General features: G+C 41.5%; 3 protein-coding genes across 3 annotated transcripts; all 3 read left to right on the top strand.

The window, feature by feature from the left end:
* The first annotated feature begins 1,914 nt into the window (after positions 1–1,914).
* LOC110504883 (protocadherin beta-16-like) lies at positions 1,915–8,831 on the top strand. Its single transcript, XM_036970083.1, has 2 exons — positions 1,915–4,479; positions 7,491–8,831. The coding sequence occupies exons 1-2, from the start codon at positions 2,080–2,082 to the stop codon at positions 8,829–8,831; spliced, it is 3,741 nt and encodes a 1,246-aa protein (XP_036825978.1). The 5' UTR covers positions 1,915–2,079.
* Positions 8,832–10,540: 1,709 nt separating this feature from the next.
* On the top strand, positions 10,541–13,256 carry LOC118945990 (protocadherin gamma-A11-like). Its single transcript, XM_036969656.1, has one exon. It carries the CDS (start codon positions 10,760–10,762, stop codon positions 13,181–13,183), a length of 2,424 nt encoding a protein of 807 aa, XP_036825551.1. The 5' UTR covers positions 10,541–10,759; the 3' UTR covers positions 13,184–13,256.
* Positions 13,257–15,278: 2,022 nt separating this feature from the next.
* Positions 15,279–22,006, top strand: LOC118946032 (protocadherin beta-15-like). The gene is made up of 3 exons (XM_036970082.1): positions 15,279–17,796; positions 20,318–21,649; positions 21,995–22,006. The coding sequence occupies exons 1-3, from the start codon at positions 15,409–15,411 to the stop codon at positions 22,004–22,006; spliced, it is 3,732 nt and encodes a 1,243-aa protein (XP_036825977.1). The 5' UTR covers positions 15,279–15,408.
* Positions 22,007–26,747: the final 4,741 nt, after the last annotated feature.

Genomic DNA, 26,747 nt, shown 5'->3' with positions numbered 1-26,747 from the left:
TTCACAATACAGGTGTGCAAAGCTCTTATGAGACTTACCCAAGAAGAGTCACAGCTGTAATCAGTGACAAGGTGTTTTTAACATGTATTGACCCGGGGGATGAATACTTATCTAATCAAGGTATATTAGTGGTTTATTTTCCGTTAACCTTTAAAAAATATATCATTTTTCTTCCACTTTGACATTACAGAGTATTTTGAGTAGATCGTTGAATTTTTTTTATATATATATATATATGTATATAATTAAATCAATTTTAATCCAACTTTGTAACATAAAACAATGTGAAGAAATCCATAGGGGGTGTAGACCTTCTATAGGCTCTGTATCTGAAGTGCAGAGGGATTTTGCAGCGTTAGTGTCCATGGTGCTGAAAATGTAAACTCAGTTTTATGAAAAATCCCAAACTACACAGAACAAAAATATAAACACAACATGTAAAGTGTTGGTCCCAGGTTTCATGAACTGTAATAAAAGATTCCAGAAATGTTCCATACGCACAAAAATCTTATTTCTCCCAAATGTTTTGCAAAAATGTGTTTACATCCCTGTTAGTGAGCATTGGGGGGGGCTAAGGCATATTTCTGTCTGTAATAAAGTCATTTTGTAGAGGAAAACACTCGTTCTGATTGGCTGGGCCTGGCTCCCCAGTAAGTGGACCTGGCTGCCAAGTGGGTTGGCCTATGCCCTCCAAGGCCGACCAAGGCTGCACCCCTGCCCAGTCATCTGAAATCCATAGAATATGCCCTAATGAACGTATTTCATTTGACTGATTTCCTTATATGAACTGTTACTCAGCAAAATCATTGAAATTGTTTCATGTAGGGTTTATATTTTTATTCAGTATATTTTTGGCATAATCACCTTCCTACCCCAACTTATTTGCATACTTTGCAGGGCATTGCTCTGACTGAATGGAGTGTTGAAAAAATATGCATTTTTGTGGAATAGTATTTATCTACATTATAATATTTTGGACTCAAGGTGTATCGACGTTTTTGAACCCAGGATGGGGCACAAATCTCGGTGACAGGCCTGACCTCCGGCTTTGCTTTCTTTCTTCTACCGCTGCACTCCGTCTGTTTTGTCCGTATGATTTGAGCTCATTCAAAGATTGTCGATGGTTTTCATTTGATTAGTTATTTGTTCTGTTTTTTTGTTGTACAACTACTTCTTGTGTTTTATGTAGTTAATCCTGACCGGGGACTAAATGTATCCAGTTGATCAAGCATATAGGCAAGCAGGAGTTCTATTGAAAAAATGTTGGCACATCTTTAAGTTAAAATGTGGTTGCTCTTAGGAATGTGGCCTGTTGGCATGAAGGCCTATTTGGACAGGGGTTACAAAAGAGAAATGCTGTCTGTGGAGAGCTAGCGTATCTAAACAGAGTGACGAGAGAAGTGGCGTTTGGGGTTAGAACGTCTGAAATGCAGCGGCCTTGCTGTGCCGCTGTCCATGGACCTGAAGTCCTATTATAAACCAGAAGGGTTTACTATTTATTCATCGTTGTTTGACTATCATCATTTCCACCCATTGCCATACTCTCTGTTTTTGCGTATTGCGCTGATGAATGTGTGTTGACAAAAAAAACATCACTATAAATCTGATATTTGCAACGTATTTCTTCCACATAATCTATATCTCATGAAAAAAAGCGTGGGATCGGTTTACATATCCTTTCTGTTCCTGTGTGGCTTTTTATCGTTTCCTGGTTCTATTTGGTTATTTTATATTCAATTGTTCAGTAATCAATCATGCAGACCACTTATTGACTTTCTTATGACGGCTTTTCCTGAAATATATATTCAGAATTATTACTGTTACTATGTGTACTTTTTAAAGATTACTCACAGTGTCGCTGTTCACCAGCTGTGTTTGGATAGATCCAGTTACCCACCCACTGCTGTTGTTACAAGGCTCGGGTATTCGGTTTTCATTCCGCATTTGAAATTATTGGACACGGTCAAATTGCAGATTTTATGGATGTTATTTTAATCAAACTTCCTGCTTTTGTGGAATACAATTTATCTACATTATATTATTTTGGATCAAGGGTGTATCGACGTTTTTAATCTCAGGATGGGTCACAAAGGAATCTCGGTGACAGGCCTGGTCTGCGGCTTTGCTTTCTTTCTTCTACCGCTGCACTCCGCCTATGGAGACGTGAGCTATTCTTTTCCGGAGGAGATGAAACGCGGATCTGTGTTTGGAAATATAGCCAAGGATCTCGGGCTGGAGGCGAGCAGACTTTCCGCTCGTAAGGCCCGTATTGATACCGAAGGGAACAGTAAACGCTATTGTGACATTAATCTGACTACGGGGGAATTGATTGTTGCGGAGAGAATTGACAGAGAGGGGCTTTGTGGCAAGAAGGCTTCGTGCGTTTTAAAACAGGAACTTGTGTTGGAGAATCCTTTGGAGCTTCACCGTATTAGTCTTCATGTTCAAGATATAAATGATAATTCTCCACAATTCACAGAGGATTTTATTAAATTTGAAATAGGAGAATCCGCAGACAAGGGGGCTCGTTTTTCTCTAGACGAGGCCTACGATGCAGATATAGGACAGAATATGGTTCAGAGTTATACACTAGAAAGAAACGAAAATTTCGTTTTAAATGTTAATACTAAAACAGGGGGACGCAAATACGCCGAATTAGTATTAGACAAAGAGCTAGATCGTGAACAACAACACGAGTTGAAATTATTGCTTACAGCTGTAGATGGGGGTACTCCGCAGAGATCAGGTACTGTAGTCATACACGTCACTGTACTGGATGCTAACGATAACGCCCCAGTGTTTAACCAGGCCGTCTATAAAGCCAGTCTGCCTGAAAACTCTCCTTTAAACACTGTAGTGGTTACAGTGAGTGCTACAGATGCAGATGACGGAGCAAATGGCGAAGTAACATACAACTTTGACCATGTTTCAGATGAATATGTACATTTATTCTCTCTAGATCACAAAACAGGTGAAGTAAGAATTATTGGGAAAGTTGACTATGAGGAGGCGTCATCTTATGAATTACAAATAAGGGCTAAGGATGGGGCAGGTTTAACATCATATTCTTTTTTAATTATTGAAATCACTGATGTTAATGACAACGCTCCTGTGATTTATCTACAATCTCTAACTAACCCCATACCTGAGAACGCATCACCTGGTACAGAGGTGGGCATCATTAACGTGCAGGATAGAGACTCTGAGAATAACCGACAGGTCCGCTGCTCCATTCAGCAAAACGTTCCCTTTAAGCTGGTGCCATCCATCAAAAACTACTATTCTCTGGTGACCACGGGCGAACTGGACCGTGAACTAGTGTCTGATTACAATATTACAATCACTGCCACCGACGAGGGCTCTCCACCGCTATCCTCCTCTAAAAGTGTTCAGTTATCTGTAGCTGACGTCAACGACAACCCACCTGTGTTTGAGGAACAGTCCTATAAAGCCCACGTGACTGAAAATAACAAACCCGGTTCTTCCTTACGTTCAGTTACTGCACGGGACCCAGACTGGAGACAGAACGGTACAGTGATTTATTCTCTCTTTCCTGGTGAGGTGAACGGTGTCCCAGTGTCCTCGTTTTTATCCGTTAACGGAGACACGGGGGTGATCCACGCTGTGAGGTCATTTGATTATGAACAGTTCAGAAGTTTTAAAGTCCACGTGGTGGCCAGAGACAACGGTTCTCCTCCGCTCAGCAGTAACGTCACAGTCAGTGTGTTCATAACGGATGTGAATGACAACTCTCCTCAGATACTGTACCCCGCCCCGGAGGGGAACTCCTTCATGACGGAGCTGGTCCCCAAAGCTGCGCACGGAGGCTCCCTGGTTTCCAAGGTGATAGCTGTGGACGCGGACTCCGGCCAGAACGCCTGGCTGTCCTATCAAATATTCAAATCCACTGTTCAGGGACTTTTCACTATTGGTCTCCACAGCGGAGAGATCAGGACACAGCGGGACATTTCTGAATCTGACAGCATGAAACAGAACCTCATTGTGTCAGTGAAAGATAACGGACAGCCCTCTCTCTCTGCCACCTGTACCATCTATTTAGTGATTTCTGATAACTTGGCTGAAGTGCCAGAACTGAAAGACGTCTCTTATGATGAGAGCAATTCCAAACTCACCTCTTATCTGATCATCGCGCTGGTGTCCGTCTCTACCTTTTTCCTCACCTTCATTATTGTCATCCTGGCCGTGAGGTTTTGCCGCAGGAGAAAGCCCAGACTGTTGTTTAACGGAGCGGTCGCCATCCCCAGTGCGTATCTCCCTCCCAACTACGCAGAGGTGGATGGCGCCGGAACTCTCCGCAGCACTTACAATTATGAGGCATACCTGACGACGGGTTCGCGCACAAGTGACTTCAAGTTCCTCACATCTTACAACGACAACACACTGTCTGCGGACCAGACTCTGAGAAAAACTCCAAATGACTTTTCTGAAGATCATGACGACTCCGAAGGGTCACCAGAGGTAGGGCTTTAATTCTATATTAATAATACAGTAGATGTGTTTATAGGCCTATATGATAGTATTGAGGCTAAATTAACTGAAGCTAACATACTTTGTATAATCACATTCTGGAGAAACAGCTTTTCCTCATTAGCCCAGCTTTACTGCAACTGCTTCTCCTCATTAGCCCAGCTTTACTGCAACAGCTTTTCCTCATTAGCCCAGCTTTACTGCAACAGCTTTTCCTCATTAGCCCAGCTTTACTGCAACAGCTTTTCCTCATTAGCCCAGCTTTACTGCAACAGCTTTTCCTCATTAGCCCAGCTTTACTGCAACAGCTTTTCCTCAGTAGCCCAGCTTTACTGCAACAGCTTTTCCTCATTAGCCCAGCTTTACTGCAACAGCTTTTCCTCATTAGCCAAGCTTTACTACAACAGCTTTTCCTCATTAGCCCAGCTTTACTGCAACAGCTTTGGTTTCATGATATTTGACATGTTTTAAAATACTATTTCAATCCCCTCTGTTTTTACTTGAGAAATCCCATGGTCTATTATGTGTGGTTTGCTTGAGTTGTAATGTGGGAAGTTCTTTTTGTGACTGATAGAATCTGGGGATTTTTCACGATAGCCTGGCCTTCACAGTTTTGTGATTGATAGAATCTGGGGATTTTTCACGATAGCCTGGCCTTCACAGTTTTGTGATTAGGGGCACAGTAACAATGAGATGCAATTATGTTTTGGCACTGGAGGAGTGAAAGCCTGTTTGGAAAGAGGCAAGAAAAGAGAAATGCTGTGTTTGGAGAGATATTTATTTTTTTAAACATTTTACAGGATGAAATGTCTTGAGATGCACCTTTTCGGTTTAAAGAATGTCCAAAATGAAAAGACAACCCCTCAAAAAACAAACAGTACTTATTAACAAGAATAATATTTCAACTACTGTCAAATAATAATAATAATAACAATGAAATAATAATAAATAAATGAAATAATAATAATGATGATAAAAGGTCAATTCTGAGCATAAAAAAGTTGTTATACTAATGGGCCTCCAACAAATACAAATAAATGATGCAACTAATAACACTAAGTTGGCTGCCTATAATATATACATAATTACAAATATCGTCACGTGTTGACGTTTCTCCTAGTTAAAAACACAAACAGTTTGTTCTTAACATTGGAACAAGGGCTATCACTGTGTGATTTTAATGCCCTGATTTCTATAAGTAAATGATTCCAGCCAGTTGGGCATTTGTATTTATTAGTAACAGAGTGATGGGAGAAGCGTCGAGAGAGCGTCTGAAGAGCAACGAGAGTCCTCGCACTGTCACTGTCCATGGTGCTGAAATGTCTAAAATCCTATTTGAACCAGTAGGCTTTAATATTGATCGCTGTTTGACCTTCATATTCTTATTCCTTCCCTTGCTCTGTTTTTTTCTATAGCAGTTATGAGTTTGCTCTGGCTGAGGACCAGCAATGGATATATTGCTTTGTTGTCTCTCTTGCAGATGTGTTGTATTTTATATTCATAGTATACCTGATCTTAAATGATGAAAAAAAGTGTGGGGGTGATTTTAATAATTTATGTTTGTATTGTTTAATATCCTTTAGTTTTCCGTGTTTATCTTTCGTTTTGTAATAGTAAATTAACAAATCAAACTTACTGAGGGGTATTTCTAACCACTTCTCAACATTAAGAAATCTGTAAGCAAATAATGTACATTCTGTTGAGTACGCAAAGTGTCGCTGTTCACCAGCTGTGTTTGGATTGATCCAGTTCTCCACCCACTGCTGTTGTAACAAGACTCGGGTGTCATTCTGCAGAAAATATTGGACGCGGTTAGATTGCTTGAACATTTTGAGGATATTATTTTCATCACGCTGAACCTTTGTGTGGAATACTATTTGTTTATATTTTATTATCAAGGCTATATTGTGTTTTGGCGTTTTAATTTCAGGATGGGGCACAAAGGAATGTCAGTGACAGGCCTGCTATGCGGCTTTGCTTTCTTTATTGTTACGCTGCACTCCGCCAATGGAGATGTGAGCTTTTCTTTTCCAGAGGAGATGAAACGCGGATCTGTTATTGGAAATATAGCTAAGGATCTCGGGCTGGAGACGAGCAGACTGCCCGCTCGTAAGGCCCGAATTGTTACCGAAGGGAACCACGAACGGTATTGTGACATTAATCTGAATACGGGAGATTTGACTATAGCTGAAAGGATTGACAGAGATGGGCTTTGTGGCAAGAAGGCTTCGTGCGTATTAAAACAGGAACTTGTGCTTGAAGATCCGTTGGAGCTTCACCGTATTAGTCTTCATATCCAAGATATAAATGATAATTCCCCACAGTTTAAAAAGGATATTATCAAAATGGAAATTAGGGAATCAGCAGACAAAGGTGTTCGTTTTTCTCTAGATGAGGCCCATGACGCTGATATAGGACAGAATACGGTTCAGAGCTATACACTACAAAGAAATGAAAATTTTATTTTGAATGTCAAAGCCAAAAGTGGTGGACGCAAATACAGCGAGTTAGTGTTAGACAAAGAGCTAGACCGCGAGGGGCACCATGAAATCAAGTTGTTACTTACAGCGATGGACGGAGGCTCTCCGCAGAGATCAGGTACTGTACTCATACACGTCACTGTACTGGATGCTAACGATAATGCCCCAGTGTTTAGCCAGGCCGTCTATAAAGCCAGTCTGCCTGAAAACTCTCCTTTAGATACTGTAGTGGTTACAGTGAGTGCTACGGATGCAGATGAGGGATTGAATGGTGAAGTTACATATGAATTCGATGATGTTTCAGATGAAAATAGCAAAGTATTTAATCTAGATCATATGAATGGAAAAATTATAGTTGTTGGTCCATTAGATTATGAAAAGGAGTCTTCATATGAAATGCAGATCAGTGCAAAGGACGGTTTAGGGTTAGCATCATACTCTACATTGATAATAGAAATCACTGATGTTAATGACAATGCCCCTGTGATATATCTACAATCTCTGACTAACTCCATACCTGAGAACGCGTCACCTGGTACAGAGGTGGGCATCATTAACGTGCAGGATAGAGACTCTGAGAATAACCGACAGGTCCGCTGCTCCATTCAGCAAAACCTTCCCTTTAAGCTGGTGCCATCCATCAAAAACTACTATTCTCTGGTGACCACGGGCGAACTAGACCGTGAACTAGTGTCTGATTACAACATTACAATCACTGCCACCGACGAGGGCTCTCCACCTCTATCCTCCTCTAAAAGTGTTCAGTTATCTGTAGCTGACGTCAACGACAACCCACCTGTGTTTGAGGAACAGTCCTATAAAGCCCACGTGACTGAAAATAACAAACCCGGTTCCTCCGTGTGTTCTGTTACTGCACGGGACCCAGACTGGAGACAGAACGGAACAGTGATTTATTCTATCTTACCTGGTGAGGTGAACGGTGTCCCAGTGTCCTCGTTATTATCCGTTAACGGAGACACGGGGGTGATCCACGCTGTGAGGTCGTTTGATTACGAGCAGTTCAGGAGTTTTAAAGTCAACGTGGTGGCCAGAGACAACGGTTCTCCTCCGCTCAGCAGCAATGTCACGGTCAGTGTGTTCATAACAGATGTTAATGACAACTCTCCTCAGATACTATACCCCGCCCCGGAGGGGAACTCCTTCATGACGGAGCTGGTCCCCAAAGCTGCGCACGGAGGCTCCCTGGTTTCCAAGGTGATAGCTGTGGACGCGGACTCCGGCCAGAACGCCTGGCTGTCCTATCAAATATTCAAATCCACTGTTCAGGGACTTTTCACTATTGGTCTCCACAGCGGAGAGATCAGGACACAGCGGGACATTTCTGAATCTGACAGCATGAAACAGAACCTCATTGTGTCAGTGAAAGATAACGGACAGCCCTCTCTCTCTGCCACCTGTACCATCTATTTAGTGATTTCTGATAACTTGGCTGAAGTGCCAGAACTGAAAGACGTCTCTTATGATGAGAGCAATTCCAAACTCACCTCTTATCTGATCATCGCGCTGGTGTCCGTCTCTACCTTTTTCCTCACCTTCATTATTGTCATCCTGGCCGTGAGGTTTTGCCGCAGGAGAAAGCCCAGACTGTTGTTTAACGGAGCGGTCGCCATCCCCAGTGCGTATCTCCCTCCCAACTACGCAGAGGTGGATGGCGCCGGAACTCTCCGCAGCACTTACAATTATGAGGCATACCTGACGACGGGTTCGCGCACAAGTGACTTCAAGTTCCTCACATCTTACAACGACAACACACTGTCTGCGGACCAGACTCTGAGAAAAACTCCAAATGACTTTTCTGAAGATCATGACGACTCCGAAGGGTCACCAGAGGTAGGGCTTTAATTCTATATTAATAATACAGTAGATGTGTTTATAGGCCTATATGATAGTATTGAGGCTAAATTAACTGAAGCTAACATACTTTGTATAATCACATTCTGGAGAAACAGCTTTTCCTCATTAGCCCAGCTTTACTGCAACTGCTTCTCCTCATTAGCCCAGCTTTACTGCAACAGCTTTTCCTCATTAGCCCAGCTTTACTGCAACAGCTTTTCCTCATTAGCCCAGCTTTACTGCAACAGCTTTTCCTCATTAGCCCAGCTTTACTGCAACAGCTTTTCCTCATTAGCCCAGCTTTACTGCAACAGCTTTTCCTCAGTAGCCCAGCTTTACTGCAACAGCTTTTCCTCATTAGCCCAGCTTTACTGCAACAGCTTTTCCTCATTAGCCAAGCTTTACTACAACAGCTTTTCCTCATTAGCCCAGCTTTACTGCAACAGCTTTGGTTTCATGATATTTGACATGTTTTAAAATACTATTTCAATCCCCTCTGTTTTTACTTGAGAAATCCCATGGTCTATTATGTGTGGTTTGCTTGAGTTGTAATGTGGGAAGTTCTTTTTGTGACTGATAGAATCTGGGGATTTTTCACGATAGCCTGGCCTTCACAGTTTTGTGATTGATAGAATCTGGGGATTTTTCACGATAGCCTGGCCTTCACAGTTTTGTGATTAGGGGCACAGTAACAATGAGATGCAATTATGTTTTGGCACTGGAGGAGTGAAAGCCTGTTTGGAAAGAGGCAAGAAAAGAGAAATGCTGTGTTTGGAGAGATATTTATTTTTTTAAACATTTTACAGGATGAAATGTCTTGAGATGCACCTTTTCGGTTTAAAGAATGTCCAAAATGAAAAGACAACCCCTCAAAAAACAAACAGTACTTATTAACAAGAATAATATTTCAACTACTGTCAAATAATAATAATAATAACAATGAAATAATAATAAATAAATGAAATAATAATAATGATGATAAAAGGTCAATTCTGAGCATAAAAAAGTTGTTATACTAATGGGCCTCCAACAAATACAAATAAATGATGCAACTAATAACACTAAGTTGGCTGCCTATAATATATACATAATTACAAATATCGTCACGTGTTGACGTTTCTCCTAGTTAAAAACACAAACAGTTTGTTCTTAACATTGGAACAAGGGCTATCACTGTGTGATTTTAATGCCCTGATTTCTATAAGTAAATGATTCCAGCCAGTTGGGCATTTGTATTTATTAGTAACAGAGTGATGGGAGAAGCGTCGAGAGAGCGTCTGAAGAGCAACGAGAGTCCTCGCACTGTCACTGTCCATGGTGCTGAAATGTCTAAAATCCTATTTGAACCAGTAGGCTTTAATATTGATCGCTGTTTGACCTTCATATTCTTATTCCTTCCCTTGCTCTGTTTTTTTCTATAGCAGTTATGAGTTTGCTCTGGCTGAGGACCAGCAATGGATATATTGCTTTGTTGTCTCTCTTGCAGATGTGTTGTATTTTATATTCATAGTATACCTGATCTTAAATGATGAAAAAAAGTGTGGGGGTGATTTTAATAATTTATGTTTGTATTGTTTAATATCCTTTAGTTTTCCGTGTTTATCTTTCGTTTTGTAATAGTAAATTAACAAATCAAACTTACTGAGGGGTATTTCTAACCACTTCTCAACATTAAGAAATCTGTAAGCAAATAATGTACATTCTGTTGAGTACGCAAAGTGTCGCTGTTCACCAGCTGTGTTTGGATTGATCCAGTTCTCCACCCACTGCTGTTGTAACAAGACTCGGGTGTCATTCTGCAGAAAATATTGGACGCGGTTAGATTGCTTGAACATTTTGAGGATATTATTTTCATCACGCTGAACCTTTGTGTGGAATACTATTTGTTTATATTTTATTATCAAGGCTATATTGTGTTTTGGCGTTTTAATTTCAGGATGGGGCACAAAGGAATGTCAGTGACAGGCCTGCTATGCGGCTTTGCTTTCTTTATTGTTACGCTGCACTCCGCCAATGGAGATGTGAGCTTTTCTTTTCCAGAGGAGATGAAACGCGGATCTGTTATTGGAAATATAGCTAAGGATCTCGGGCTGGAGACGAGCAGACTGCCCGCTCGTAAGGCCCGAATTGTTACCGAAGGGAACCACGAACGGTATTGTGACATTAATCTGAATACGGGAGATTTGACTATAGCTGAAAGGATTGACAGAGATGGGCTTTGTGGCAAGAAGGCTTCGTGCGTATTAAAACAGGAACTTGTGCTTGAAGATCCGTTGGAGCTTCACCGTATTAGTCTTCATATCCAAGATATAAATGATAATTCCCCACAGTTTAAAAAGGATATTATCAAAATGGAAATTAGGGAATCAGCAGACAAAGGTGTTCGTTTTTCTCTAGATGAGGCCCATGACGCTGATATAGGACAGAATACGGTTCAGAGCTATACACTACAAAGAAATGAAAATTTTATTTTGAATGTCAAAGCCAAAAGTGGTGGACGCAAATACAGCGAGTTAGTGTTAGACAAAGAGCTAGACCGCGAGGGGCACCATGAAATCAAGTTGTTACTTACAGCGATGGACGGAGGCTCTCCGCAGAGATCAGGTACTGTACTCATACACGTCACTGTACTGGATGCTAACGATAATGCCCCAGTGTTTAGCCAGGCCGTCTATAAAGCCAGTCTGCCTGAAAACTCTCCTTTAGATACTGTAGTGGTTACAGTGAGTGCTACGGATGCAGATGAGGGATTGAATGGTGAAGTTACATATGAATTCGATGATGTTTCAGATGAAAATAGCAAAGTATTTAATCTAGATCATATGAATGGAAAAATTATAGTTGTTGGTCCATTAGATTATGAAAAGGAGTCTTCATATGAAATGCAGATCAGTGCAAAGGACGGTTTAGGGTTAGCATCATACTCTACATTGATAATAGAAATCACTGATGTTAATGACAATGCCCCTGTGATATATCTACAATCTCTGACTAACTCCATACCTGAGAACGCGTCACCTGGTACAGAGGTGGGCATCATTAACGTGCAGGATAGAGACTCTGAGAATAACCGACAGGTCCGCTGCTCCATTCAGCAAAACCTTCCCTTTAAGCTGGTGCCATCCATCAAAAACTACTATTCTCTGGTGACCACGGGCGAACTAGACCGTGAACTAGTGTCTGATTACAACATTACAATCACTGCCACCGACGAGGGCTCTCCACCTCTATCCTCCTCTAAAAGTGTTCAGTTATCTGTAGCTGACGTCAACGACAACCCACCTGTGTTTGAGGAACAGTCCTATAAAGCCCACGTGACTGAAAATAACAAACCCGGTTCCTCCGTGTGTTCTGTTACTGCACGGGACCCAGACTGGAGACAGAACGGAACAGTGATTTATTCTATCTTACCTGGTGAGGTGAACGGTGTCCCAGTGTCCTCGTTATTATCCGTTAATGGAGAAACGGGGGTGATCCACGCTGTGAGGTCGTTTGATTACGAGCAGTTCAGGAGTTTTAAAGTCAACGTGGTGGCCAGAGACAACGGTTCTCCTCCGCTCAGCAGCAATGTCACGGTCAGTGTGTTCATAACAGATGTTAATGACAACTCTCCTCAGATACTATACCCCGCCCCGGAGGGGAACTCCTTCATGACGGAGCTGGTCCCCAAAGCTGCGCACGGGGGCTCTCTGGTTTCCAAGGTGATAGTGGTGGACGCGGACTCTGGCCAGAACGCCTGGCTTTCTTTTGATATAGTCAAATCGACTGATCCGGGACTTTTCACTATTGGTCTCCACAGCGGAGAGATCAGGACACAACGGGACATTTCTGAATCTGACAGCATGAAACAGAACCTCATTGTGTCAGTGAAAGATAACGGACAGCCCTCTCTCTCTGCCACCTGTACCATCTATTTAGTGATTTCTGATAACTTGGCTGAAGTACCAGAACTGAAAGATGTATCTTATGATGAGAACAATTCCAAACTCACCTCTTATCTGATCATCGCGCTGGTGTCTGTCTCCACCTTTTTCCTCACCTTCATCATTGTCATCCTGGCGGTGAGGTTTTGCCGCATAAGAAAGCCCAGACTGTTGTTTGACGGAGCGGTCACCATCCCCAGCGCCTATCTCCCTCCCAACTATGCAGAGGGGGATGGAGTGGGAACTCTCCGCAGCACTTACAATTATGACGCATACCTAACGACAGGTTCGCGCACAAGTGACTTCAAGTTCGTCACATCTTACATTGACAACACACTGCCCGCGGATCAGACTCTGAGAAAAACTCCAACAGACTTTGCTGAAGAATTTGACAACTCCGATGGGTCCCCTCCAGAGGTAGGCCTTCTTCGTAAATAAAAAATAGTATCTTGTTGTATGTTACACATTTTCAGTTAAGACACGTTTTAAAACAATTCGAGCTAAAATTAGAGTAATGATGCAATGTAAAATACATTTAAAATTAGAGTAAGTTGTGATATTGAAGTGCTGCTGTAAAAAACAAATTATCGGGAATTTTTTTTATTTTACATGGCATCATTACTCTAATTTTAAATGTATTTTACATTGCATCATTACTCTAATTTTAAATGTATTTTACATAGCATCATTACTCTAATTTTAAATGTATTTTACATTGCATCATTACTCTAATTTTAAATGTATTTTACATAGCATCATTACTCTAATTTTAAATGTATTTTACATAGCATCATTACTCTAATTTAAATGTATTTTACATAGCATCATTACTCTAATTTTAAATGTATTTTACATAGCATCATTACTCTAATTTAAATGTATTTTACATAGCATCATTACTCTAATTTTAAATGTATTTTACATAGCATCATTACTCTAATTTAAATGTATTTTACATAGCATCATTACTCTAATTTAAATGTATTTTACATAGCATCATTACTCTAATTTTAAATGTATTTTACATAGCATCATTACTCTAATTTAAATGTATTTTACATAGCATCATTACTCTAATTTTAAATGTATTTTACATAGCATCATTACTCTAATTTAAATGTATTTTACATAGCATCATTACTCTAATTTTAAATGTATTTTACATAGCATCATTACTCTAATTTAAATGTATTTTACATAGCATCATTACTCTAATTTTAAATGTATTTTACATAGCATCATAAACTCTAATTTTAAATGTATTTTACATAGCGTCATTACTCTAATTTTAAATGTATTTTACATAGCATCATTACTCTAATTTAAATGTATTTTACATAGCATCATTACTCTATTTTAAATGTATTTTACATTGCATCATGATTTGTATCATGATTTGTTTTTTACAGCAGTACTTCAATATCACAACTTGTCTATAGGTAATGTGTTAGTGATCCAGGTTTGACGTAATGTGTTAGTGATCCAGGTTTGACGTAATGTGTTAGTGATCCAGGTTTGACGTAATGTGTTAGTGATCCAGGTTTGACGTAATGTGTTAGTGATCCAGGTTTACAGGTTTGACGTAATGTGTTAGTGATCCAGGTTTGACGTAATGTGTTAGTGATTCAGGTCTGACTTGTAATTAAGCATTTTAGATCCTCATTTAGATCCCCTCAGCTGAAGTGAGAACTACTTAGGCGCTGATGTATAGTTGCTGATGGATATTTTTAGTTGTGATGGGATTTGTGATTCTGTTATTTTTTGATGAATTGATTGGTTGGATTTTTCACATACACAGTGCAGCGTTTTGAGTTCACTGAAAATGGGTTGATATAGGAGTTTTGCTTAGAAAATAAAATGTACTGTCTGTGGAGAAGTGGTGTGACAGTATCTGATTTGCGGCTTGAGCATCAGTGTTGCTGTCCATGGTGCTGAACATGCAGAAAATCCAACATAAGGCCAGCGGGGTTTACTACGAGTCATCGCTACTTGACTGTCCTCACCTTCCTTCTTTCCCATAGGCTACTCTCTGTTTTTGTGTTTGTGCATTCTGAAGATAGTGTCGACTAAAATAGCAACATAACATGTCATTTTCTATGTAGGTAGCCCATACACTTTCTCCCCGATGTGTCATAACCTTTTCTAATGTGTTCCTTCCAGCTAGACCAAACTTAACTCAATGCTGTGAGCATGATTTCAATGCTATGGTTTATGTTTTAGGCTTTTTAATGTTGTTTTCTGTGTATTTCTATTAGGTTATTTTGCAACAAGGAATTACATTTATTTATGGTTTGAAAGATGTAGACCTATATTAGTAGGCTGCACATTATTCAATAATGCCGGCTACAAATTTAGCTTCCTATTACGACTTGACCTGAAATACAGATATAGAAGAATGTATGTTGACGTGTAATTTCTAAAGAGTACTGACTGTGTCGCTGTTCACCAGCTGTGTTTGGATAGATCCAGTTCTCCACCCACTGGTGTTGTAACAAGACTCGGGTGTTCGGGTGCCATTAAGCTGCGGAAAAGACTGGAGACGGTTCAGATTGCTTGAACATTTTGAGGATATTATTTTCATCAAGCTGAATATTTTTGTGGAATACTATTTGTTTACATTGTATTATCAAGGCTATATTGTGTTTTGACGTTTTAATCCCAGGATGGGGCACAAAGGAATCTCGGTGACAGGTCTGGTCTGCGGCATTTCTTTCTTTCTTCTACCGCTGCACTCCGCCTATGGAGACGTGAGCTATTCTTTTCCGGAGGAGATGAAACGCGGATCTGTTATTGGAAATATAGCCAAAGATCTCGGGCTTGTGGCGAGCAGACTTTCCGCTCGTAAGGCCCGTGTTGATCCCGATGGGAACCGTAAACGTTACTGTGACATTAATCTGAGTACCGGAGATCTGATTGTTGCGGAGAGAATTGACAGAGAGGGGCTTTGTGGCAAGAAGGCTTCGTGTGTTTTAAAACAAGAACTTGTATTGGAGAGTCCTTTGGAGGTGCAACGTATTAGTCTTCATGTTCAAGATATAAATGATAATTCTCCGCAATTTAAGGACGAAGTGATTACAATTGAAATGAGCGAATCAGCAGATAAAGGCGCTCGTTTTTTACTTGATCAGGCACACGATGCAGATTTAGGACAGAATGCAGTGCAAAGGTACACTTTACAAAAAAATGACCATTTCCTATTGACCGTTGATAGTCATACTGTTGAGCTTGTTCTAGAGAAAGAGCTTGATCGTGAACAAAGCAATGAAATCAAAGTATTGCTTACAGCTGTAGACGGAGGCTCTCCGCAGAAATCAGGTACTGTAGTCATACACGTCACTGTACTGGATGCTAACGATAACGCCCCAGTGTTTAGCAAGGCCGTCTATGAAGCCAGTCTGCCTGAAAACTCTCCTTTAGATACTGTAGTGGTTACAGTTAGTGCTGCAGATGCAGATGACGGAGTGAATGGGGAAGTTACCTATGACTTCGCTCACGTTTCAGAGGAAGATGACAAATTATTTTCTATCGACCGGAAGACTGGAGAAATTAGAGTGATCGGCACAATTGATTTTGAAGAAATGTCATATTTTGAACTGCGCATCAAAGCAAAGGATGGTTTAGGGTTAGCATCATATGTCAAAGTCATAATAGACATCACAGATGTTAATGACAACAATCCTTCGATTTATATACAATCTCTGACTAACCCCATACCTGAGAACGCGTCACCTGGTACAGAGGTGGGCATCATTAACGTGCAGGATAGAGACTCTGAGAATAACCGACAGGTCCGCTGCTCCATTCAGCAAAACCTTCCCTTTAAGCTGGTGCCATCCATCAAAAACTACTATTCTCTGGTGACCACGGGCGAACTGGACCGAGAACTGGTGTCTGATTACAACATTACAATCACTGCCACCGACGAGGGCTCTCCACCTCTGTCCTCCTCTAAACCTGTTCAGTTATCTGTAGCTGACGTCAACGACAACCCACCTGTGTTTGAGGAACAGTCCTATAAAGCCCACGTGACTGAAAATAACAAACCCGGTAACTCCGTGTGTTCCGTTACTGCACGGGACCCAGACTGGAGACAGAACGGAACAGTGATTTATTCTCTCTTACCTGGTGAGGTGAACGGTGTTCCGGTGTCCTCGTTTTTATCCGTTAACGGAGACACGGGGGTGATCCACGCTGTGAGGTCGTTTGATTATGAGCAGTTCAAGAGTTTTAAAGTCCACGTGGTGGCCAGAGACAACGGTTCTCCTCCGCTCAGCAGCAACGTCACGGTCAGTGTGTTCATAACAGATGTGAATGACAACTCTCCTCAGATACTATACCCCGCCCCGGAGGGGATATCCTTCATGACCGAGCTGGTCCCCAAAGTTGCACACGGGGGCTCTCTGGTTTCCAAGGTGATTGCGGTGGACGCGGACTCTGGCCAGAACGCCTGGCTGTCCTATCATATCGTCAAATCCACTGATCCGGGACTTTTCACTATTGGTCTCCACAGCGGAGAGATCAGGACACAGCGGGACATTTCTGAATCTGACAGCATGAAACATAACTTTATTGTGTCAGTGAAAGATAACGGACAGCCCTCTCTCTCTGCCACCTGTACCATGTATTTAGTGATTTCTGATAACATGGCTGAAGTGCCCGAACTGAAAGATATCTCGTATGATAAGAGCAATTCCAAACTCACCTCTTATCTGATCATCGGGCTGGTGTCTGTCTCCACCTTTTTCCTCACCTTCATTATTGTCATCCTGGCCGTGAGGTTTTGCCGCAGGCGAAAGCCAAGACTGTTGTTTGACGGAGCGGTCGCCATTCCCAGCGCCTATCTCCCTCCCAACTACGCAGAGGGGGATGGAGTGGGAACTCTCCGCAGCACTTACAATTATGACGCATACCTAACGACAGGTTCGCGCACAAGTGACTTCAAGTTCGTCACATCTTACAGTGACAACACGCTGCCTGCGGACCAGACTCCGAGAAAAACTCCAAGAGACTTTGCTGAAGAACTTGGCGATTCCAACGGGTCCCCCTCAGAGGTAGGCCTTTATTGTAAACTAAATTAGTCCTACGATGCGTTGTACAATCTTTTCCCCCCATAGACAATCACCTGTTTCATGGCACTGCATCATTATCCCATGTTTATACACTGTTAGTCCTTTCTATAATTTCAACAGAAAATAAACACAAGGTTACACTGCATTATGGGTAAAATGCAGAAAAATATTCTTATTAATTGTAATTGGAAGTGTCCTGTAAAACATATTTCTTATAAATAATGGTTCATGCCAACTGTAGATTACTATTTTCAGTTTCAGGTGCCAACCTCATGCTCTGGGTTGCATGCATAAAGCTCAGACTCTGAACCCTCTTAATGATTTACCATTTACCCCAAGCCAGTGATCCAGGTTTACAGGTTTGACGTAATCTGTTAGTGATCCAGGTTTGACGTAATGTGTTAGTGATTCAGGTCTGACTTGTAATTAAGCATTTTAGATCCTCATTTAGATCCCCTCAGCTGAAGTGAGAACTACTTAGGCGCTGATGTATAGTTGCTGATGGATATTTTTAGTTGTGATGGGATTTGTGATTCTGTTATTTTTTGATGAATTGATTGGTTGGATTTTTCACATACACAGTGCAGCGTTTTGAGTTCACTGAAAATGGGTTGATATAGGAGTTTTGCTTAGAAAATAAAATGTACTGTCTGTGGAGAAGTGGTGTGACAGTATCTGATTTGCGGCTTGAGCATCAGTGTTGCTGTCCATGGTGCTGAACATGCAGAAAATCCAACATAAGGCCAGCGGGGTTTACTACGAGTCATCGCTACTTGACTGTCCTCACCTTCCTTCTTTCCCATAGGCTACTCTCTGTTTTTGTGTTTGTGCATTCTGAAGATAGTGTCGACTAAAATAGCAACATAACATGTCATTTTCTATGTAGGTAGCCCATACACTTTCTCCCCGATGTGTCATAACCTTTTCTAATGTGTTCCTTCCAGCTAGACCAAACTTAACTCAATGCTGTGAGCATGATTTCAATGCTATGGTTTATGTTTTAGGCTTTTTAATGTTGTTTTCTGTGTATTTCTATTAGGTTATTTTGCAACAAGGAATTACATGTATTTATGGTTTGAAAGATGTAGACCTATATTAGTAGGCTGCACATTATTCAATAATGCCGGCTACAAATTTAGCTTCCTATTACGACTTGACCTGAAATACAGATATAGAAGAATGTATGTTGACGTGTAATTTCTGAAGAGTACTGACTGTGTCGCTGTTCACCAGCTGTGTTTGGATAGATCCAGTTCTCCACCCACTGGTGTTGTAACAAGACTCGGGTGTTCGGGTGCCATTAAGCTGCGGAAAAGACTGGAGACGGTTCAGATTGCTTGAACATTTTGAGGATATTATTTTCATCAAGCTGAATATTTTTGTGGAATACTATTTGTTTACATTGTATTATCAAGGCTATATTGTGTTTTGACGTTTTAATCCCAGGATGGGGCACAAAGGAATCTCGGTGACAGGTCTGGTCTGCGGCATTTCTTTCTTTCTTCTACCGCTGCACTCCGCCTATGGAGACGTGAGCTATTCTTTTCCGGAGGAGATGAAACGCGGATCTGTTATTGGAAATATAGCCAAAGATCTCGGGCTTGTGGCGAGCAGACTTTCCGCTCGTAAGGCCCGTGTTGATCCCGATGGGAACCGTAAACGTTACTGTGACATTAATCTGAGTACCGGAGATCTGATTGTTGCGGAGAGAATTGACAGAGAGGGGCTTTGTGGCAAGAAGGCTTCGTGTGTTTTAAAACAAGAACTTGTATTGGAGAGTCCTTTGGAGGTGCAACGTATTAGTCTTCATGTTCAAGATATAAATGATAATTCTCCGCAATTTAAGGACGAAGTGATTACAATTGAAATGAGCGAATCAGCAGATAAAGGCGCTCGTTTTTTACTTGATCAGGCACACGATGCAGATTTAGGACAGAATGCAGTGCAAAGGTACACTTTACAAAAAAATGACCATTTCCTATTGACCGTTGATAGTCATACTGTTGAGCTTGTTCTAGAGAAAGAGCTTGATCGTGAACAAAGCAATGAAATCAAAGTATTGCTTACAGCTGTAGACGGAGGCTCTCCGCAGAAATCAGGTACTGTAGTCATACACGTCACTGTACTGGATGCTAACGATAACGCCCCAGTGTTTAGCAAGGCCGTCTATGAAGCCAGTCTGCCTGAAAACTCTCCTTTAGATACTGTAGTGGTTACAGTTAGTGCTGCAGATGCAGATGACGGAGTGAATGGGGAAGTTACCTATGACTTCGCTCACGTTTCAGAGGAAGATGACAAATTATTTTCTATCGACCGGAAGACTGGAGAAATTAGAGTGATCGGCACAATTGATTTTGAAGAAATGTCATATTTTGAACTGCGCATCAAAGCAAAGGATGGTTTAGGGTTAGCATCATATGTCAAAGTCATAATAGACATCACAGATGTTAATGACAACAATCCTTCGATTTATATACAATCTCTGACTAACCCCATACCTGAGAACGCGTCACCTGGTACAGAGGTGGGCATCATTAACGTGCAGGATAGAGACTCTGAGAATAACCGACAGGTCCGCTGCTCCATTCAGCAAAACCTTCCCTTTAAGCTGGTGCCATCCATCAAAAACTACTATTCTCTGGTGACCACGGGCGAACTGGACCGAGAACTGGTGTCTGATTACAACATTACAATCACTGCCACCGACGAGGGCTCTCCACCTCTGTCCTCCTCTAAAACTGTTCAGTTATCTGTAGCTGACGTCAACGACAACCCACCTGTGTTTGAGGAACAGTCCTATAAAGCCCACGTGACTGAAAATAACAAACCCGGTAACTCCGTGTGTTCCGTTACTGCACGGGACCCAGACTGGAGACAGAACGGAACAGTGATTTATTCTCTCTTACCTGGTGAGGTGAACGGTGTTCCGGTGTCCTCGTTTTTATCCGTTAACGGAGACACGGGGGTGATCCACGCTGTGAGGTCGTTTGATTATGAGCAGTTCAAGAGTTTTAAAGTCCACGTGGTGGCCAGAGACAACGGTTCTCCTCCGCTCAGCAGCAACGTCACGGTCAGTGTGTTCATAACAGATGTGAATGACAACTCTCCTCAGATACTATACCCCGCCCCGGAGGGGATATCCTTCATGACCGAGCTGGTCCCCAAAGTTGCACACGGGGGCTCTCTGGTTTCCAAGGTGATTGCGGTGGACGCGGACTCTGGCCAGAACGCCTGGCTGTCCTATCATATAGTCAAATCCACTGATCCGGGACTTTTCACTATTGGTCTCCAAGGCGGAGAGATCAGGACACAGCGGGACATTTCTGAATCTGACAGCATGAAACATAACTTTATTGTGTCAGTGAAAGATAACGGACAGCCCTCTCTCTCTGCCACCTGTACCATGTATTTAGTGATTTCTGATAACATGGCTGAAGTGCCCGAACTGAAAGATATCTCGTATGATAAGAGCAATTCCAAACTCACCTCTTATCTGATCATCGGGCTGGTGTCTGTCTCCACCTTTTTCCTCACCTTCGTTATTGTCATCCTGGCCGTGAGGTTTTGCCGCAGGCGAAAGCCAAGACTGTTGTTTGATGGAGCGGTCGCCATTCCCAGCGCCTATCTCCCTCCCAACTACGCAGAGGGGGATGGAGTGGGAACTCTCCGCAGCACTTACAATTATGACGCATACCTAACGACAGGTTCGCGCACAAGTGACTTCAAGTTCGTCACATCTTACAGTGACAACACGCTGCCTGCGGACCAGACTCCGAGAAAAACTCCAAGAGACTTTGCTGAAGAACTTGGCGATTCCAACGGGTCCCCCTCAGAGGTAGGCCTTTATTGTAAACTAAATTAGTCCTACGATGCGTTGTACAATCTTTTCCCCCCATAGACAATCACCTGTTTCATGGCACTGCATCATTATCCCATGTTTATACACTGTTAGTCCTTTCTATAATTTCAACAGAAAATAAACACAAGGTTACACTGCATTATGGGTAAAATGCAGAAAAATATTCTTATTAATTGTAATTGGAAGTGTCCTGTAAAACATATTTCTTATAAATAATGGTTCATGCCAACTGTAGATTACTATTTTCAGTTTCAGGTGCCAACCTCATGCTCTGGGTTGCATGCATAAAGCTCAGACTCTGAACCCTCTTACTCCGAATAGATTTGCCCCTGATCATATATCTAAGATTGTGCCCAATCCCATTTTTAAATCCATCTCCCTCTCTGTCTTTGTCTCTCTCTCCCCCAACACCCATCTCACACACACAGTCACTCAATATACTGAGTTTTGAATCAGTGTGGTAATGAAACGTTTCTTTGGATACAAGCATTGTTGTTTTTACAATATTATACAATAAAACTAACAGCAATGTACCATGTTCATTATTTACAGCAAAAAGTCATGAAACGCAATGCAATCTGGGTGAATTTAGGCGCAACTGGTAAATGATACCGTCAATTCCAATGAAACATTGGTTTAACAGTACGTTACTGTAAAATGGTACTATAATTCCACCACAAAGAATATATTACCCTACCATATTTTTGGATCGTTTAAAACATTTTTACTACTAGTGGGTATGGTTGATTCTGGCTCATGAACACATTTTGAGGCGTGCCTTGTAAGACACGACATTTGTTGCACCTGTGAGTGAGAGTGGTGTACCAAATTAACATATATGTGGTAGTAGTGCCACAACAATTAAATATGTAGAGGGGACAGATTGGAGTGGCAGCAAGCCTCAAAGTATTTGTTATGTCCTTGGTCTGTTTTTCCCTGTAGTCACTGAATATTTGGAAGTCTTTGTTAAATGCAAGTGATTTTGAAGACCAATTATTCATATACATTTGATACCCTGTAATATGAAAACACATTACATAGCAGCCAACCTGCTTGCACCAATCCCATACAATTACACTACAATACTGTAAGATTCAAAGCCGCCTCTCCTCATTCAATTTAATTAATTCATTCAACAATCCATCCATTCATTCATTACAATTACCGTAAAAATATTAGTAAGAGTATTGTACCGTAAAACAGATTACAGTAATATGCTGTAAATGTACAGCATTATACTGGCAACAGAGTAAATTACTGTAATTAAATATTAGCTGTGTTGCTGTAATGATTACAGTAGGCTCATTTACAGTATACTTCTGTATTGTATATTGTATACTGTAAAGCATTTAAAATTTCAGTATTTGCCTGACAACTCTGCTGAGAGTATACATCTGTAAATTTACAGGGAAATGTTTGACACTGTACAGGCAAGTTATAGGTTCCATATTTGATGTAATTGGTCATGTAGCCTCTTAGATTATTGTTTTGACCTCTTCAGTTGAAGCGAGAAATATTGGGGTTAAATATATTGTATATACAGTACCAGTAAACATTTTGGAGTCACCTACTCATTCCAGGGTTTTTCTTTATTTTTACTATTTTCTACATTGTAGAATAATAGTGAAGACATCAAAACTATGAAATAACACATAAGGAATCATGTAGTAAACAAAAGAGTGTTAAACAAATCAAAATATATTATATATTTTAGATTCTTTAAAGTAGCCACCATTTGCCTTGATGACAGCTTTGCACACTCTTGGCCGTCTCTCAACCAACTTCATGAGGTAGTCACCTGGAATGCATTTCAATTAACAGGTGTGCCTTGTTAAAAGTTAATTTGTGGAATGTATTTCCTTCTTAATACGTTTGAGCCAATCAGTTGTATTGTGACATTGTAGGGGTGGTATACAGAAGATAGCCCTATTTGGTAAAAGACCAAGTACATATTATGGCAAGAATAGTTCAAATAAGCAAAGTGAAATGACAGTCCATCATTACTTTAAGACATGGAGGTTAATTAATGAGGAGCATTTCAAGAACTATAATGAAACTGGCTCTCATCAGGAAAGGAAGACCCAGAGTTACCTATGCTGGAAAGGATACATTTATTAGAGTTAACTGCACCAAATAAATGCTTCACATAGTTCAAGTAACAGACACATCTCAACATCAACTGTCCAGAGGACACTGTGTGAATCAGGCCTTCATGGTCGAATTGCTACAAAGAAACCACTACTAAAGGACACCAATAATAAGAAGAGACTTGCTTGGGCCAAGAAACACGAGCAATGGACATTAGACTGTTGGAAATCTGTCCTTTGGTCTGATGAGTCCACATTTGAGATTGTTGGTTCCAACCACCATGTCTTTGTGAGAGATGCAGAGTAGGTGAACGGATGATCTCCACGTGTGTGGTTCCCGCCGTGAAGCATGGAGGAAGAGGTGTGATGGTGTGGGGGTGCTTTGCTGGTGATACTGTCAGTGTTTTATTTAGAATTCAAGGCACACTTAACCAGCATGGCTACCACAACATTCTGCAGCATTACGCCATCCCATCTGGTTTGTGCTTAGTGGGACTATAATTTGTTTTTCAACAGAACAATGACCCAATACACTTCCAGGCTGTGTAAGGGCTATTTGACCAAGAAGGAGAGTGATGGAGTGCTGCATCAGATGACATGGCCTCCGCAATCACCCGACCTCAACCCAATTGAGATGGTTTGGGATGAGTTGGACCGCAGAGTGAAGGAAAAGCAGCCAACAAGTGCTCAGCATGTGTGGGAACTCCTTTAAGAATGTTAGAAAAGCATTCCTCATGAAGCTGGTAGAGAGAATGCCAAGTGTGTACAAAGCTGCCAGCAACGCAAAGGGTGGTTACTTTGAAGAATCTAAAATCTAAAATATATTTAGATTTGTTTAACACGTTTCAACATGATTCCACATGGGTTATTTCATTATTCTACATTGTAGAAAACAGTGAAAAAATAAAGAAAAACCATTGAATGAGTTGGTGTGTCCAAATTTTGACTGGTACTGTATATCTGAAGTGCATTCGGAAAGTGTTCAGACCCCTTGAATCTTTCTACATTTTGTTACGTTGCAGCCTTATTCTACAAGTGATTAAATAATTTTCCCCCTCATCAATCTACACACAATACCCCATAATGACTTAGCAAAACAGGTTTTCAGAAATGTTTGCAAATTTAAAAAAAATTAAAATAATAATTATATTTAAAAAGTATTCAGACCATTTACTCAGTACTTTGTTGAAGAACCTTTGACAGTGATTACAGCTTCGGGTCTTCTTGTGTATGATGCTACAAGCTTGGAACACCTGTATTTGAGGAGTTTCTCCCATTCCTCTCTGTAGATCCTTTCCAGCTCTGTCAGGTTGGATGGGAAGCGTTGCTGCACAGCTATTTTCAGGTCTCTCCAGAGATGTTCGGTTAGGTTCAATCTGGGTTCTGGCTGGGCCACTAAAGGACATTCAGAGACTTGTCCCGAAGCCATTCCTGCATTGTCTTGGGTGTGTGCTTAGGGCCATTGTCCTGTTGGAAGGTGAACCATCGCCGCTGTCTGATGTCCTGAGTGCTCTGGAGCAGGTTTTCAACAAGGATCTCTCTGTGCTTTGTTCCGTTCATCCTTCTCTCGATTCTGACTAGTCTCCCAGTCCTTGCCCCCCATCTCAACAGAGAAACTCTGGATCTCTGTCAGAGTGACCATTGGGTTCTTGGTCACCTCCCTGACCAAGGCCCTTCTCCCTCAATTGCTCAGTTTGGCCGGGCGGCCAGCTCTAGGAAGAGTCTTGGTAGTTCCAAACTTCTTCCATTTAAGAATGATGAAGGCCACTGTGTTCTTGGGGACCTTCAATAATGCAGACATTTTTTTGTACCCTTCCACAGATCTGTGCCTTGAAGGTCTGGGGTTATAAATTATTTGCCAGTTTTCCAGTTTTTGCCGTAGTGCTCCAGTGCTGCCCGCGCTGAGTAATGGAAACGGGTTGAACAGGCCGTGGCTCGGGTGGGGGGTCCCTGATGATCTTCTTGGCCTTCCTGGTGTTGTAGGTGTCCTGGAGGGCAGGCAGTGTGCATCCAATTGTGCGTTCGGCTGCACGTATCACCCTCTGAAACTCCTTTCTGTCTGCGGTGGTAGAGTTGCCGTACCAGGTTATGATGCAGCCCAATCTATGATCAGGGGAAACCCTGTTTGGGGTAAGGGGGTTCAGAGGTGGTAAAAATACACAGCAGGACAGTTAGGGCAGTATAGCATCCAGGAGAGAGAAGACAGCGCAGCATCCAGTGTTCCTCATGGGGCTCTGTAACAATCCTCCTCAGTTCTGATTTGTCAGCTCATCTCACCCCTAGGACAAGCATAGAAAAAGAAAGAATAGAATGAGAGACAGAGAGCACCAGGGCTGTTACTCTGTGGGTAAAAAGACAGGGACAAGGGACATATCAAGCTGGTGTCATGTGTATGGGTACTTACCTCACTAGAGGTCTTCATTCAAACTCAGTGAGCTCTTGGGAGAATGGGGCAAGGTAGGGGTTGAGAACAAACAGCTGGCTTCCTCTGGACCACCTTGTCATGCACTTTGTCCCGTCTTTAGGGTTCATCATCGTGGGTTGATTCAAACCTACAGCACATATCCTACATAGTTTATGAAATAATTTGAGGCATTGAACAAACACAAATAAGAAAGATAGATATACCTACTTCAAACCCTAGCTAACTAATACAACATTGCTATAGGCTACACAATATCACATATTATTTTACCAGACTCACAACATGTCGCTTTCTAGCTGTGTAACCAAATGTTTGCATACTACTGGTAAAGTGAACAAGTTTAGCTAATACTGTGCCATTATGGAACAATGTTTTTTTAATTAAACAAATGGTTGGCGGAAGAGGCTATACAGACAGTCCTGGCATGAAAAATGATGATTTATGTTGCACAGATGAGAGCCAAGTGAACCGAATCCCGCAGTGTTGTGACAGCTAAGGAGGACACTGTCCCGGTGGTTTTGACATTTATGCTCTCCTCATTGACTAAAATATACCACGGTGA

The sequence above is a fragment of the Oncorhynchus mykiss genome, chromosome 31 (assembly GCF_013265735.2).
Source record: "Oncorhynchus mykiss isolate Arlee chromosome 31, USDA_OmykA_1.1, whole genome shotgun sequence".
Lineage (NCBI taxonomy): Eukaryota > Metazoa > Chordata > Actinopteri > Salmoniformes > Salmonidae > Oncorhynchus > Oncorhynchus mykiss.
This window is presented reverse-complemented; position numbering and strand designations above follow the sequence as displayed.

What these genes read in the sequence shown, in the direction of transcription:
- LOC110504883 (XM_036970083.1), top strand. Translation starts at nt 2,080, where the DNA reads ATGGGTCACAAAGGAATCTCGGTGACAGGCCTGGTCTGCGGCTTTGCT. An exon ending in ACTCCGAAGGGTCACCAGAG is followed by an intron (nt 4,480 to 7,490) that starts GTAGGGCTTTAA and finishes TCCATACCTGAG; the next exon opens with AACGCGTCACCTGGTACAGA.
- LOC118945990 (XM_036969656.1), top strand. Translation starts at nt 10,760, where the DNA reads ATGGGGCACAAAGGAATGTCAGTGACAGGCCTGCTATGCGGCTTTGCT.
- LOC118946032 (XM_036970082.1), top strand. Translation starts at nt 15,409, where the DNA reads ATGGGGCACAAAGGAATCTCGGTGACAGGTCTGGTCTGCGGCATTTCT. An exon ending in CCAACGGGTCCCCCTCAGAG is followed by an intron (nt 17,797 to 20,317) that starts GTAGGCCTTTAT and finishes CCCATACCTGAG; the next exon opens with AACGCGTCACCTGGTACAGA.